The 15,204-nt window shown below is 45.7% G+C and overlaps 1 protein-coding gene across 1 annotated transcript; it reads right to left on the bottom strand.

Annotated features, from left to right (window-relative positions):
* Nucleotides 1-13,797: 13,797 nt before the first annotated feature.
* On the bottom strand, nucleotides 13,798-14,784 carry LOC115082008 (olfactory receptor 5V1-like). Its single transcript, XM_029586269.1, has one exon. The coding sequence runs from the start codon at nucleotides 14,782-14,784 to the stop codon at nucleotides 13,798-13,800; it is 987 nt and encodes a 328-aa protein (XP_029442129.1).
* Between the last annotated feature and the right edge of the window lie 420 nt (nucleotides 14,785-15,204).

The raw sequence follows: 15,204 nt of genomic DNA on the forward strand, positions 1-15,204 counted from the left end.
GAGGCAGGCCTGGAATCCTTTTAAAATCTCAGGCATCCGTCAAGTTTTTCTTGCTGCAACTTTCTTGGTGCGTACTGCATATGAATATCGACAGATATATGAATAAATCTCCAGCGACTATGCCCGCTAAATTGGCGAAAAAAGATAAGGAGAAACCCAAAGCGCTGGAGGACAAAATGGTCGCTGGAGCAGAAAAGTCGGCGTCGGGCTCGGCCCTTGACCCAAACATCACGGCTCTTACAACAGCAGTTACTGAAGCGCTATCAGTAAAGTTAGACAAAATCTCGGAGCAACTCACTACTTTGCAATCTGCATTTGTCAAACTGCCCCCACGGATCGACACCTTGGAACTTCGCATGGCCGCAGCGGAGGATGAGAATTTGGCAGCCGAGGGCCGGATACATAAATTGGAACAAACGGTCCGGCAGCAAGAAGAGAAAAAATGGACAAGCTAGAAAACTGATCTCGCCGTAATAACTTACGTTTAGTGGGCATACCGGAATCCATCCCGGACTCTGAGCTAGCAAGCCAGATCGTGCAGTGGCTCCCGGAGGCCCTGGGCCTATCTGATCAGCTTGGCGCCATTAAAATAGAGAGGGCACATCGTTTGGGACCGCGCACGGACAATCCACAAAGGCCCCGTGTAGTTATTGCGCGAATTTTGGACTTCAGCGATCGGCAGCTTATATGGCAGGCATCAAGAAAATCACCATCTTTACACTTCAAAAACCTGCCGGTAAAAATCTTCCAAGATTTTTCTGCCCGAGTAGCTGCCAAGCGCAAGGAATTTGACCTGCTCTGCTCACAGCTTGCTACCAAGCAAGTAAGGTTTGCCCTTCAATACCCAGCAAAGCTTCGTATTTGGAATAATGGGCAGTCACAGGCATTTGACACCCTCTCTGAAGCTCAACGGTATGTAAAAGAAGCGTTGGCGATATTATGCGCCTGAAACTTTCCTGGCAGTATTTAGAAGTTTACCTAGGTTAAGGATACCAGTAGTCATCCCTCGTGTTCGTTTACAGTTTTGGATGTTTTTGCAGTGACTGATCCGGGTTGCAGACCTTGAATGGTTTTTTGCCTGCCATTTTCTATGTCACGCTTTGGACATCGTTTGGGACAATATTAAGGTTCTTAGAAGCCTTGCTTTGTTCATGGAAGTAGTTTATATGTCTCTGGGACCTGTCACCTGACCACAAACATTGGCTCCAGCTCTCCTTGTTGAGGGCATCTAAGGAAGATGGCTGGATGTTGTTGTGGGGGTTCTCTACTACAGGGTATGGGAGGGGTGGGGAAATGGGGGGAGGGGGGAGGGGGGGTAGACACCAACTTGCTGGGATGATATTTTATATTGCTGGGTTTGGTCTTCTCATGAAGATAAGGTTTTTCAGCTGGACGATGAAAGGAGAATGTGAGAGGATGATTTTCAAAGGTTGCCAGGTATCGCAGGGCATGTGGCTATGTCTCTATCCTGAATTAAGTAACATGCATCCGACAGTACCAAATACACCATATTTGTTTTTTCATGTCCATGTATATGTAAAGGGAAATGGTACCTAAAGTAAATTATATGAGCTGGAATGTTGCAGGGTTAGGCACGCCCATAAAGAGGGAGAAGGTCATAGCATATTGTCATAAATCCAAGGGGGACATTGTTTTCCTTCAGGAGACGCATATGAAGGATAGTGAACACCTTAAACTGAAAAATAAAAAGGGATATACTCAAGTATTTTTCTCCTCAGGTACCAGCAAACGTAATGGTGTTGCCATCTTAATTAAAAATTCAATCCCATTTCAATTAGATACACAATGGTCAGATAATGAAGGGAGAATTATAATTATTAAGGGCTGCTTATATGGACACCCTATTGTGCTGGCTTCTATATACGGACTGAATAAATATAATCATATGTTTTTCTCCAACTTAGTATCTCAAATCACAGCATTGGATACCACTTCCATAGTATTGGCGGGCGATTTCAATTGTCTGGCAGACCCCATTCTTGATAAATGTTCTAATGTACAAACCCAACCGTTGGGAAAGGGGAAAGGTATTCCTTTTCTATGCCGCAACCTACAATTGCTGGACATTTGGAGGGTGTATCATCCCTCTGAGAGGGATTATACCCATTATGCCAGGGCCCACCCAGCGAAATCTAGAATTGATTATTTTCTGGTTTCTGAATCTCTTTTTTCTGATGCAGAAAAAGCGGAAATTGGCAATCTTGTTATTTCAGACCATTGCCCTATATATTGTACTATAGGGGAGATGGCCAGGGTGCCATCATTGTTTCAGTGGAGAATGCCTGAATGGTTAACTATGGACACAGAATTTGGGAAATTCTTGCAGCGGAAGTGGTTACAATTTGAGGAGTTTAACTGCCAACATAAAGATACGCCAGTTTAGTTCTGGGAGACTGCCAAGGCTGTCATCAGAGGCGATATTCTTAAATACACTATCCAAAAAAAGAAACAACAAAATAAACAAATCCTAGAACTGGAACAGAAGCTAAAATATTACAAGGCCCAATGGAACAGACTTAATACTCAGATCTGGAGGGACAGATTTCGGCAAACCCAGGCTTTGCTAAATGATTTAATTCATCGCGAGGCCACGGGAACTATGTTTGCCTTTAAACACAAGCTATTTGTCCATGGTAATAAACCGGGTAAGCTCTTAGCACAATTGTCAAAGGCCAAGGCACCTTCCAAATTCATTTCTTCTATCAATAAACCCGATGGCACCCGTGCTATCTCCACTTCAGATATTGGGCAGGTCTTTCAAAAATTTTATGAAGCGCTTTACACATCGGATTCCCCAAATGTCAGAAATCAGGAATCTTTTTTCACAAACTTGCATCTGCCCACAATAACTGAACAGCAAAGGATAATTCTTAATAAACCCATAGTTGAATTGGAAGTTACAAAAGTAATTTCTGACCTTAAATTACATAAATCACCGGGTCCGGATGGAATGACCTAATTATTTTATAAATCTCTATGTGCACATATAGGGCCGGTGGGAGTTTGTAATTAATTAAATTTGAAGGGTTGGAGGGGGCAAGATGGCCGACTGAACAGACGTGCCGTGAGGAGCTCCGTAAAATTGCCATTCTCAAACAAGATTTCTATATTTATAATATGCCACATACTAAGAGGAAAGCACAGCTGAGAGCGGAGGATCCTACCTCCACTCCGAAAAACAATAGTCAGCCATGCATCGGGTCTTTCTTCGTGGCAGTGCCACAGCAAATGCCGGGTGTGTTGGTCGCTGAGGAGAGAGCAGAAGAGCATATGCTCTCACCCCTGACCCCTGAGATATCGCTGAGCCCCGGATGTCCAGACAGGCCGGCTCCACCATGTCCTGAAGGAGAACGAGGAAGGTGGGAGGCTGAAGTCCCGACGGGTGGATCCCGAGGTACGGGAGAGGCGGCACTGCAGAGATTAACATCTACGGAACAGGACATCACAGAGCTAAGGGCTGAGATCCAGCCTAAAGAGAGGAGTGAAGGAGAGAGGCTGGATACAGCTGAAACGCTGGGCGCCTCAAGCATGGAGATGGCAGCCGGCACTTTATTGGAAATAGGAGGTGAGAAGAAAGGAATGCTCAACGGTGAGAAAATAACTTTGTCCACTATATGGGTGGTTACACAGTCATTGGAAAAATCTATAATTACTTTAACTGGAGTAGTGCAAGAGACAAAAAACCAAGTCACTATTAATGCTAAAGAAGTTGAAGTACAAAATAAGAAAATAGGAGAAATGGAAAATCAGATAAAAGAATTAGATAAAGTTCAAAATTTTGTTTTACAAGGGGAGAAAATTACCAACAGAAGGCTTGAAAACATAGAGAATAGCTTGAGAGCTCATAATCTCCGTTTTATGAACTTTCCTGTTATTGAAAATATTTCTCTGATGGAACTTTTTAAATCGTATGTGTTGCAGGTATTAAAGTTGCCTGAAAGTATTGCACCGGTAATAACTAAAGCCTATTATTTACCATACACTGAAACAAAACCTGAAGAATCTGTGGTATCATTGGATATTTTCGCTTTACTAGAGACCTCGCAAGAATTGGTAATTTCTAGAAGACCCTTATTAGTCTCCTTCGCTTCTCTGATGGATAGAAATACTGTGTTTAGGTATTTTTTCAGGAATAGACATGTATTGTTCTATGGTCATAAAGTATAGTGCTACCCTGATTTAATTAAAGCAACCCAGGCTAGAAGGAAATTGTTTTTGCAAATGAGAGCTGAGGCTTTGCAAAAAGGAGCAGTATTCCAGTTATGTTTTCCTTGCAAATGTTACTTAAAATTTCAACAGCAACAGTATGTGTACTATGAGCCGTCCCATTTGAGAGCGTTCTTGGATTCCCACCCCTAAAGTTTTCCAATAATAGGTCTGCTATGAAGTCATTGCTGTGGCCTCTGTTCAATAGGTCTGTTTCCTGAATTATTTGTTTATGAAATTAGGATACGCTCTTTTGTTCCTGCCTCCTCCCCTATATTTCTTTTATTATATAACAATGTAGATTTATGTTATTTCCTGAGTGTTATAGTTCATAACAATATAGACTTATGTTATATGTCATACTACATTGTAATTTTTCATATCAAGTGGATACTTGTAAATTTATGTTAAAATTGATAAATAAAAAAAATGTGAAGGGTTGGGGTGGGTTTGGTTTTTTTTGTTTTTTTTTAAATGTGCCCTTTCTCACCCCCCAAAAAATGATAGGAAAACCACACGGAATTTTTTTCCTTTCGTTTTGTCAGCCCACCGAAATACAACGAAAAAGGAAATATTGTCTTTATTTCCTATTTCATTGCAAACGAATCCACATCCCTATTATCCTCCCACCATGTCTCTCAAATTCCAATGAAATCTATCTCATCATTCCCTCTGTGAACTCTAACTCTCCCATTTTACTTCTTAGACTTTTAGCATTAGCGAAAACAAGTCTAAAACACACATTTCACAGTGTGTTTTTTGTTTTTATTAGCAACTTGCTTTTCAGTTGACAGGGATAATTTTGAATCTTTTAGCTCAGGTGATTCTTTACTTTTAGGCACTTGGCCTACTTTTCCTTTTATTGGAACCTCTTTTTTGAGATGCCCTAACTCACCTTAACTATTAGTATCCTTCGACGATACCTCCCTCCGAACCATATGCTGGTGACTATTGGCTCTCCCCTTTGTTCTAGTTTAAAAGCTGCTCTATCTCCTTTTCAAAGGTTAGCGCCAGCAGTCTGGTTCCATCCTGATTAAGGTGGACCTTTCCCTTTGAAAAAGACTCCCCCTTCCCCAAAAGGTTCCACAGTTCCTTACAAAACTGAATCCCTCTTCCTTGCACCATCGTCTCATCCACGCATTGAGACTCCGGAGCTCTGCCTGCCTCTGCAGACCTGCGCGTGGAACAGGGAGCATTTCAGAGAATGCTACCCAGGAGGTTCTGGATTTAAGCTTTCTACCTTCCTCCCACATTTTCCTATGTCATTGGTGCTTGCATGTACCATGACAACCGGCTCCTCCCCAGCACCATCTAAAATGCTATCTAGGAGACACATGATGTCTACCACCTTCGCACCAGGTAGGTTTATTACCAGGCGATCCTCATGCCCACCAGCCACCCAGCTGTCTACATTCCTAATAATCAAATCACCAACTATGTTGGCCATCCGAACCCTTCCCTCCTGTAGAAGAGTTAGGTTTTATCTTGTATGTTATGAAACATTTTATCTTAGATGCAGACACAATTGCCAAACATCACCATGTTGGATTAAGAATGTAGTACTGTGTAAATAAAATGTGTTTTTTCTGTGCCTATTAATTTATCTTTTCAATCACTGTATTTAATGTTCTATTAATTTCATATTTATTATGTATTTATTACTTTTTTATATATGTTTATCCATTATTTGGTTTCTTAAACTGCTCATTTTTTACACTTTTTTTCTGACTGCTCCTGCCTCCCCACCCCTGGAAGCAATTCTGGAACGCTCAGATTCTAGACCAAAGCACATCCCGTCCTTGCAGAGTCCACATAATACGCTCCACCACCTGTATGTCCTGAACCCAGGCAGCTCAGTGGTGAGTATCTCCCCGGCCACAGGGCCACTGCTGCATTTGGTGCTTCCTGCCCTAAATTTGGAAACTCCCAGAGACAACTACTTTCTCCTATGGGAGAACAACTGCCGAATGTTTGATTTATTTTTGTGAATAAGAGGAAAATGTTCAGCTCAGTTCTCCCTCAGCCCCTCTCAATACTGGAGCTGCCAAGTTTTAAGAGCGAGGTTTAGAGCCCATGATATTACATGCAGCTTCCTCCCCTTCTCCATCCTTCCAGTAAGACACTTTATTAACCTTGGTGACTGCAGGTCTGAAAAGGAAGGGAGATACCAGCGGCCCTCCACTCTGGACCCTGCCTGGCTGGCACAAAAATCTTCACCAAACTTTCAATAAACAATTTTCCAACCTTTGTGTCTCCAGTTTGAATCTGCCCTGGGTCTATGCCTGCTTTGGACTATCTCTTATTTTCCTCTCTATCCCTCATTCCTTTTGCTGTTAAAGATTTTTTTTCTGGTCTTCCACTCCTTTGTCATTGTTGTTTTACCTCCATGTGCGTATCTCTTTCTATGCATCAGCTGTCTCTCCACAGCTCATTCTCTTCTCTCATCTCCTCCTAATCTCACTTACTCCTGCCTTTTCCTCTCCTCACCTTTTCTTGCCTCTTCTCTTCACCATGATTCCCTCTCTTCTCACAACCCTTTTCTTGATTAATCTCCTCTATTAAATCCTATCATCTCTGTTCACAGAGCTCCTTTCCCAGTCTCTTCATCTTGATTCCTTCACCTAACCACTCACCCATTCCCCTTATCACAGCCCATGTGTTAGTGTTTGAGGTAGTTGTGGGTGGATCCTTGGGCCGGTGGCAGATGACCACGCCGCCGGGGGAAGATCCCGAGAGGAACCACCGGTCAGGCTCAGAGTATGGAGACAGACACACACTAGTTCTTTTATTAAACAGAATATTGAACCACCAGAGGTGGCAGTAGTGAGCTGGAAGTGCCCGGCAGGGCTGTAGTCCCTCAGGTACTGGAACAGAGATCCTGGATAACTGAGCTGTAGAGAAACTGAATATAGTGAGTAGGCAGAGTATGCAGAGTTCAGGAACAGAACCTTGATGGTTACACTCACACAATAGTCTCTAGAAGTAGTCCAGGTGTTGGAATGAGTTAGGCCCTCGAGGAGCGAGTACCTGGTTCCAGGGAAAGCTCTGAGAGAGTGAGAGCAACTTACTGGTGTAGTAGGCAGAAATGACTTCCAGGCAGAATAAGTATTCAGCAACCAGTCCGGGAACATGGGCCCTCGAGGAGCGAGTGCCTGTTCCTGACTGTGACCTGAAAAACAAAGAGAGAGCGAGGCTCCTGAGGAGCGGGTACCCCTGGTACGTCCGAGGAGGCAGAGCAGCTTAGATCATGTAACCCTCTTGCTAACTCAATTAGTTAGCGATTTCTAAGACCTTATATATCCAGTACTGCTGATGTCATCTCAGGGGGATGCCCCTGAGGTTCGCGCCATTGCTGGTACATCAGTCGGGGCCGTGCCGCACGGGCGCCCTAGGCCCTTGTGAAACATGGCGGATTGCAGCGTCGAGCCACTCCAGAGATGCCGGAGGAAGATGGCAGAATGACGCCGCGGCAGCCAACCTTCCACTTGAGCAAGAGGGAGTCGCCAAGGAGGTGAGGAGGGCGGAGTGGAGATATCAAGCAGCGACGGTCGCAACAGTACCCCTCTTCAAAGGGCGATTTCCTCTTCGGGTTCTAGGCTTGGGTTTTGAAGGATGCACGAGGTGGAACTGACAAAGCATCTCCTTGTCCAGGATATTGTCTGAAGCTCCCAAGATCTTCTTCGGGACCAAAACCTTCCCACTTTAGAAGGTATTCAAAAGTCTTGCCTCTTTTACGAACATCCAGGACCTATTCGACTTTGAATTCTAAATCGTCTTCTGCATTGATGACAGGTGGATCTTGAGGTTTGGAAGAAATTTTGCTGAGTATGAGTGGTTTCAGATGAAAATGTGGAAAGCGTTATGAATATCAGAAGAAGTGGATGAGCTGCTGGGATGTCACTGAGCTTCAGTGCAAGTGGCAGTGTTGGGGAACGTCCATAGACCACTTCAAAAGATGACACAGTAGTGGATATTCCAGCTTGATGGAGGGACTCCTCACGTCTTCCACTAGACGTCTGAGATTGAAGTTGCCTTCTGCCCCTGGGTACATCGGGGCAGGAGTCTGAACCATGACCAGTCCGTGAGTCCAAGAGACTGGAAGAGAAAGTGGAGGAGTGGGCGCAGTATGACCTAAGAACAGTCCTCCTGCAGGACTTAGGCCCGTACGTTTTCCAGATGAATGGAGCATATAGAGACATTATGGCCGGGCTGACCACAGTACATGCATAGGCTGCGCTTCTTCCGAAGTCTTCTCTCTTTGGAAGTAAAATGTCCATGACCAAGTTGCATTGGTTCATCTTTATCTACGCAGGAATTACTGGAACTATCCGAGGTGCAGATATGGCACTAGCCTGTTTCAACCCAGGTAACACCTTGGGCCGGAGTTCCTTCACCTTGTCCCGGAGCTGGTGATCAATCTGAGTGGCCAAGGCTACTAATTCGTCCAGCAAGTCAGGTGTTTCGCAAGCAGCCAGCTCGTTGTTTAAACGGGTATCCAGGCCTCTGCAAAAGAATGTCTTGAGACAATTGGGGTCCCAGAGAAGTTCTGCCACAAGAGTTTTGAACTCGATGGCAAATTCAGCCAATGACCTGCTGCCTTGCTTCAATTCCACCAAAGCAGAACTGGCTACAGCAGTTCGAGCAGGATCGTTGAAAACAAATTTAAACAAGTCCATAAATCCTTCTATGTCCTGCAAAATGGGGTCCTTGTGCTCCCACAAGGTAGATGCCCAAGACAAGGCCCTACCATCCAGGTATGAAAGGATGTAGGTGGTCTTGGAAAGAATCGCTGGAAATAAAGATGGCTGTAAGGCAAAGTGCATGCAGCACTGGTTTAAGAAGCCCCGGGCCTTCTGAATTCCACCAGAAAAGCGGATAGGAGCCACCAGTGGTACAGCAGTTTTTAAAGTTACCTCCTGTAACTGACCTTCTTGGTTGGAAGCTGTGCCTTGAATCTTTTGTGTGTGTAGCTGATTAAACGCTGAAGTAAGTTTCTCCAAGGCGTCTTGCTGCTCCACAATGCGCTGGGCCAGGCCCGGTATGGTCTGCAAAGCACTGAGTTGTGCCAGATCCATGGAGTTAGCAATCTGTTGGTGTTTGAGGTAGTTGTGGGTGGATCCTTGGGCCGGTGGCAGATGACCATGCCCCGGGGGAAGATCCCAAGAGGGACCACCAGTTAGGTTCAGAGTATGGAGACAGACACACACTAGTTCTTTTATTAAACAGTATATTGAACCACCAGAGGTGGCAGTAGTGAGCTGGAAGTGCCCGGCTGGGCTGTAGTCCCTCAGGTACTGGAACAGCAATTCTGGATAACTGAGCTGTAGAAAAACTGAATATAGTGAGTAGGCAGAGTATGCAGAGTTCAGGAACAGAACCTTGATGGTAACACTCACACAATAGTCTCTAGTAGTCCAGGTGGAATGAGTTAGGCCCTCAAGGAGCGAGTACCTGGTTCCAGGGAAAGCTCTGAGAGAGAGAGAGCAACTCACTGGTGTAGTAAGCAGCGATGACTTCCAGGCAGAATAAGTATTCAGCAACCAGTCCGGGAACATGGGCCCTCGAGGAGCGAGTGCCAGTTCCTGACTGTGACCTGAAAAACAAAGAGAGAGCGAGGCCCCCGAGGAGCGGGTACCCCTGGTAAGTCCGAGGAGGCAGAGCAGCTTAGATAGTGTAACCCCCTTGCTAACTCGATTAGTTAGCGATTTCTAAGGTCTTATATATCCGGTACTGCTGACGTCATCTCAGGGGGACGCCCCTGAGGTTCGCACCATTGCTGCTACATCAGTCGGGGCCGCGCCTCGCACACGCCGTAGGCCCTTGTGAAACATGACGGACTGCAGCGTTGAGTCACTCCAGAGACGCTGGAGGAAGACGGCAGAATGACGCCGCGGCAGTCAACCTTCCACTTGAGCAAGAGGGAGTCACCAAGGAGGTGAGGAGGGCGGAGTGGAGACGTCGAGCAGTGACAGTCGCAACACCTTGTCCCCTCTCTCAGCCTTCCTTGCTACCAGCCCAGTCCCTCACCTCACAGCCTGTCTTTTCCCTTCCCTATCCCACAGCCACTCTCTCTGTCCTTTTCCCCTTCCCAATTCCTCACCTCCTTCTCTCCCAGCCAGAACTCCTTCTTTCAGTTCCTCTCCCAGACCCTCACAGCAGTATTTGCTCTCCCAGCATGTCTCTCAGCCCTCTTTTACCTTCCTTATATCTCCTTGGCCCCTCTATCAGCAGCCCTTCCCATCTCCACTGCACCTCAGGTAGCCTGTCTGTCCTACAATGCTGCTGCTCTCTGGTGCCCCCTGCAGCCCATTGATCAGACATTCCACAGCCAGACTGCAGGGGGAGGCGGGAGCAGAGGACGTCCTTACTGTCATCTCCACAGCTCTGCAGCATGGACCTCTACATGCATGCTACAATCTACGTGAGTGCAGGAGACAATACTGAGAATGATCAGGCACCTATAGAGCAGGTCAGGAATCTATGCCTAGAGGCAACCTAAATCAGCTTGCAAGGGTTATACCAATAATGGACTAAGGTTTAGAATATCCACACCCAAATGCTAATTTAGAATAGAACTATTGCATACATATAACTTAAAAAAAACAAAGGCCATGAATAAACAAAACCATCTGGAGCACTAGGTCACCCACGACAAGTGCCACATCAGCTTCTAGGTGGGGATTTGGGATTTTGCCCAATAAAAGGTATTACAGGATTACCATTAGGTGAATTTATTGAGGAGTTTATTTGTTATCTTATGTTTATTTCTTTTTTTTAGTCACACTGATAAAGGAAACAGCAGCAGGCCAAGAAGGCAGAGAATGAGAGTTTATCAGAGAAGTGCCTCAGGGATCAGTCCTGGAATCAGTTATGTTCAATATTTTCATAAATGAGCAAACAGAGAGTTTTGGTTTTTTTTAAAGATTTGGGAGTTTTTTGCAGATGATACTATGCACAGGGTGGGCACTCCGGAGGGAATAGAAAAATGATGAGTGATCTATAGAAGCTTGAGCGATAGTTGAGAGTCTGTCAGATAACATTTATTGCAGAAAAAGGATAGAATCATATATTTTGAATGCAATAGTTCAAGAAAGCAGTATGTGATAGGGGTGAGACACCGATCTGTCGGAGGCAGGAGAGAGATCGCAGAGCATTGCTGCCTGATGATCTCAAAGTTGCAAAACAGCACGACAAGACAGTAGTGAAATACAATACTAAGATGCATAGGAAGTATCAATATAGAAAAAAAGGTGATAAGGACTCTAAACAATTCATTAGTGACTCCTCATTTGGAGCATTGTGGTCTATTCTGGGAAATTCATCTCCAAAAGAGAAAAGGTAGAGGAGATTCAGTGAAGGGTTACCATAAGCAGCATGAAATTAGTCCCAGTGACGTAATTATATATGACCTAAAGGAGAGGGGGGAGTGTTGCGGTCCGGTTCGCGAGAGTCGCATCCCGGCCCTTACCTAAGGGGTTCAGCCGAGCCAGCAGCAGAGCACAGTCGGTTCCTGGGCGTCTCCGCGGGGGAGACGCCATTGCGAAGCATTTCCTAGGCAGGCGCGCGGCTGATCCGTGCTTATCAAAGCCATTTCCCGCCAGAGGTTGCTCCGCCCCAAGACTGACGCCAGAGGTTGCTCCGCCCCAAGACTGACACCACGGCCTACTTTAGGTTGCTTCGGCCTCCTGCTAACTGCCTTGCAACGGGGTCCCTTGTGGTGCTCAGTTGCCTCGTGCTCCGGAGTACGTTAACTGGTTAGCTACTCCGTTCCTGCTTGCCTGCCATGTCGGCACTTGTCCTGCTTGCTTGTACTTGTGCTTCTAACTTGTCCAGCTTTAGCCCTAGCTTGGTTCCTACCTGCTTCAGTCCGAGCCTGGTTCCTGCCTGCCTCAGTCCGAGCCTGGTTCCTGCCTGCCTCAGTCCGAGCCTGGTTCCTGCCTGCCTCAGTCTAAGCCTGGTTCCTGCCTGCTTTAATCCAAGCCTGGTTCCTGCCTGCCTCAGTCTAAGCCTGGTTCCTGCTTGCCTCAGTCCAAGCCTGGTTCCTGCCTGCCTCAGTCCGAGCCTGGTTCCTGCCTGCCTCAATCCAAGCCTGGTTCCTGCCTGCCTCAGTCTAAGCCTGGTTCCTGCCTGCCTCAGTCCGAGCCTGGTTCCTGCTTGCCTCAGTCCGAGCCTGGTTCCTGCCTGCCTCAGTCTAAGCCTGGTTCCTGCCTGCTTTAATCCAAGCCTGGTTCCTGCCTGCCTCAGTCTAAGCCTGGTTCCTGCTTGCCTCAGTCCAAGCCTGGTTCCTGCCTGCCTCAGTCCGAGCCTGGTTCCTGCCTGCCTCAATCCGAGCCTGGTTCCTGCCTGCCTCAGTCCGAGCCTGGTTCCTGCCTGCCTCAATCCAAGCCTGGTTCCTGCCTGCCTCAGTCCGAGCCTGGTTCCTGCCTGCCTCAATCCGAGCCTGGTTCCTGCCTGCCTCAGTCCAAGCCTGGTTCCTGCCTGCTTTAATCCAAGCCTGGTTCCTGCCTGCCTCAGTCTAAGCCTGGTTCCTGCTTGCCTCAGTCCAAGCCTGGTTCCTGCCTGCCTCAGTCTGAGCCTGGTTCCTGCCTGCCTCAGTCCGAGCCTGGTTCCTGCCTGCCTCAATCCAAGCCTGGTTCCTGCCTGCCTCAGTCTAAGCCTGGTTCCTGCCTGCCTCAGTCCAAGCCTGGTTCCTGCCTGCTTCAGTCCAAGCCTGGTTCCTGCCTGCCTCAGTCTAAGCCTGGTTCCTGCCTGCCTCAGTCTAAGCCTGTTTCCTGCCTACTCAAGATCCAGCTCTGGGGATCGCCTAAGTCCCACTGGTCGAGCCCCTATGGGCTCCTCCCGGGGGGGCTCCGACTTCCAGGGTGGATCGCCTAAGTCCCAGCGGCTAGACTCCTAAGGGCTCCTCCCGGGGGAGTACCAGCTTCCAGGATGAAGCCTGATATCTGCCTCCTGGCCTGTCACCAGTAGAGACTATCAGTTCACCTATCCTAAGTCTCCTGCAGGCCGGCCCAAGGGTCCACTAACTCTCAATTCACAACAGGGAGGGCGAATATCATAGACTCTTTCAAATTCCTCATGATATAATGCGCACAAAAGTGGAAAATCCTTTAGTAATATAAAGGAAATACTTCCTCAAAAAGAAAAAATTGCTGGACACATTGAATTTCTTCCCAGTGCTGGCAGTGGATGGGGAAAAGTAATAGCATTCAACAAAGCATTTTGTAATCACAGAGGATCCTTAGTGGACAGGAAATGCAGATAAAGCCAGGGATCAAGTAATTTCTGGAATATTATAACAGAAAAGAATATGGACTGAATAGATTGTCCTTGGCTCCAGCCCGTATTACTCCTGGGCATGAATTTATGTAAATTGTGATGCCATGCAGGAGGAGAATACCATCGTATATATGACTGAGCCAGCGGAAGTCCAGGTTCCCAAGCCCTTGTTCTTACTACAAGATTACCATATGTGCAAATATACTTGTACTTTTATTTCTTTGGATATACTATGATTGTTATAATCCAGATTCTGATTTCCCGTAGATCTCTACACAAATTTTCCACTCATTCCTAAGGTCTTGTCCCAAATATTGCATGCAACATTTTATTAAATCTGGAAGAAACATAGCTCTCCACTATTCTGCTTGCTTTCCAGAGGGCTCCTTTCAGCTCCTTGTTTCTGAGGCTGTAAATCAAAGGATTGAGCAGTGGAATTGCAGTTATATACACTACAGTAAGCAGTTTGTTAACATCCATGGAAGAGGCAGACTTGGGTCTCATGTACACACCAAAAGTGGTTCCATAAAATAAAAGGACGACTGTGAGGTGGGAGGAGCAGGTGGAGAAGGCCTTTTGTCTACCCTTAGCGGAGCGGATTTTCAGGATGGCAGAAATAATGTACACATACGATGAAACTGTTAATGTGAAAGGAATAAAAGCTAAAAGTGAACCTGCAATATAGTTTATAATTTCAATGACAGAAGTCCCTGAACATGACAGGGCCATCAGTGCTGTGATGTCACAGAAGAAATGGTTAATTTCATTGGAGCTACAGAAAGACGATTGTGAAAGAATAAGAGTGTGGGGAACTGGATTTAGAAAGCCAATCATCCATGAAACAATGGCTAGAGCTATGCAGACTTTCCTGTTCATGATGATAGTGTAACGCAAGGGATTGCAGATGGCAACATAACGATCATAGGCCATGGAGGTGAGAAGGTAGAACTCTGTACCTGTGCAGGACAGGAAGAGATACATCTGGGTTATACACTGTGTGAAAGAGATGATCTTATATTGTGTTATGAGCATCGCTAACAATTTAGGCACTGTGATAGTCACATAACAGATTTCTAGGAAGGACAAGTTGATGAGAAAGAAGAACATGGGAGTTTGCAAACGAGGTTCAGAGCATACTGTAGAAATAATAAGAAGGTTCCCCATCATGGACATCAGATAAATAATTAGAAACACAAGAAAAAGGAGAAGCTGCATCTCAGGAAGGTCAGAGAACCCCAGAATGGTGAATTCCGTCACTTCTGTGAGATTTGTCTCATTCATTTTTCCCATTTTGATTGGCTACTGGAATAAGAAAAGATAAAGCAGAAAAAAATTAAAATAAAAGCAAAACTATCTTAATACACACATTTCTTTTTAATAATTTTAACAGCTAAACTTTACTGTTCAGAATTGTATGGATAAGGAGTGATAGCTTACATGTTCTCTGACTGGCAACTAAGTTATATCCTTAGTAGAATGGACAGTAATAACTAGGAAGATTGGATGGGCCAACTCGTCTTTTGTGCCATCATCTACTATGTCACTTAATCAAATTAATATCTGTGGAGAAATAATTTTTAAATAAAGAGAATGACCATCATGTTGCACAATAGGAAACACATCATTTAGGAATGCAGGAAGATTTAAAATGAGTGCCTTGACAGCACTCTTTTCCTGCAACATCTCAAGCAGTATCTACAT

The sequence above is a fragment of the Rhinatrema bivittatum genome, unplaced genomic scaffold (assembly GCF_901001135.1).
Source record: "Rhinatrema bivittatum unplaced genomic scaffold, aRhiBiv1.1, whole genome shotgun sequence".
NCBI classification, from domain to species: domain Eukaryota; kingdom Metazoa; phylum Chordata; class Amphibia; order Gymnophiona; family Rhinatrematidae; genus Rhinatrema; species Rhinatrema bivittatum.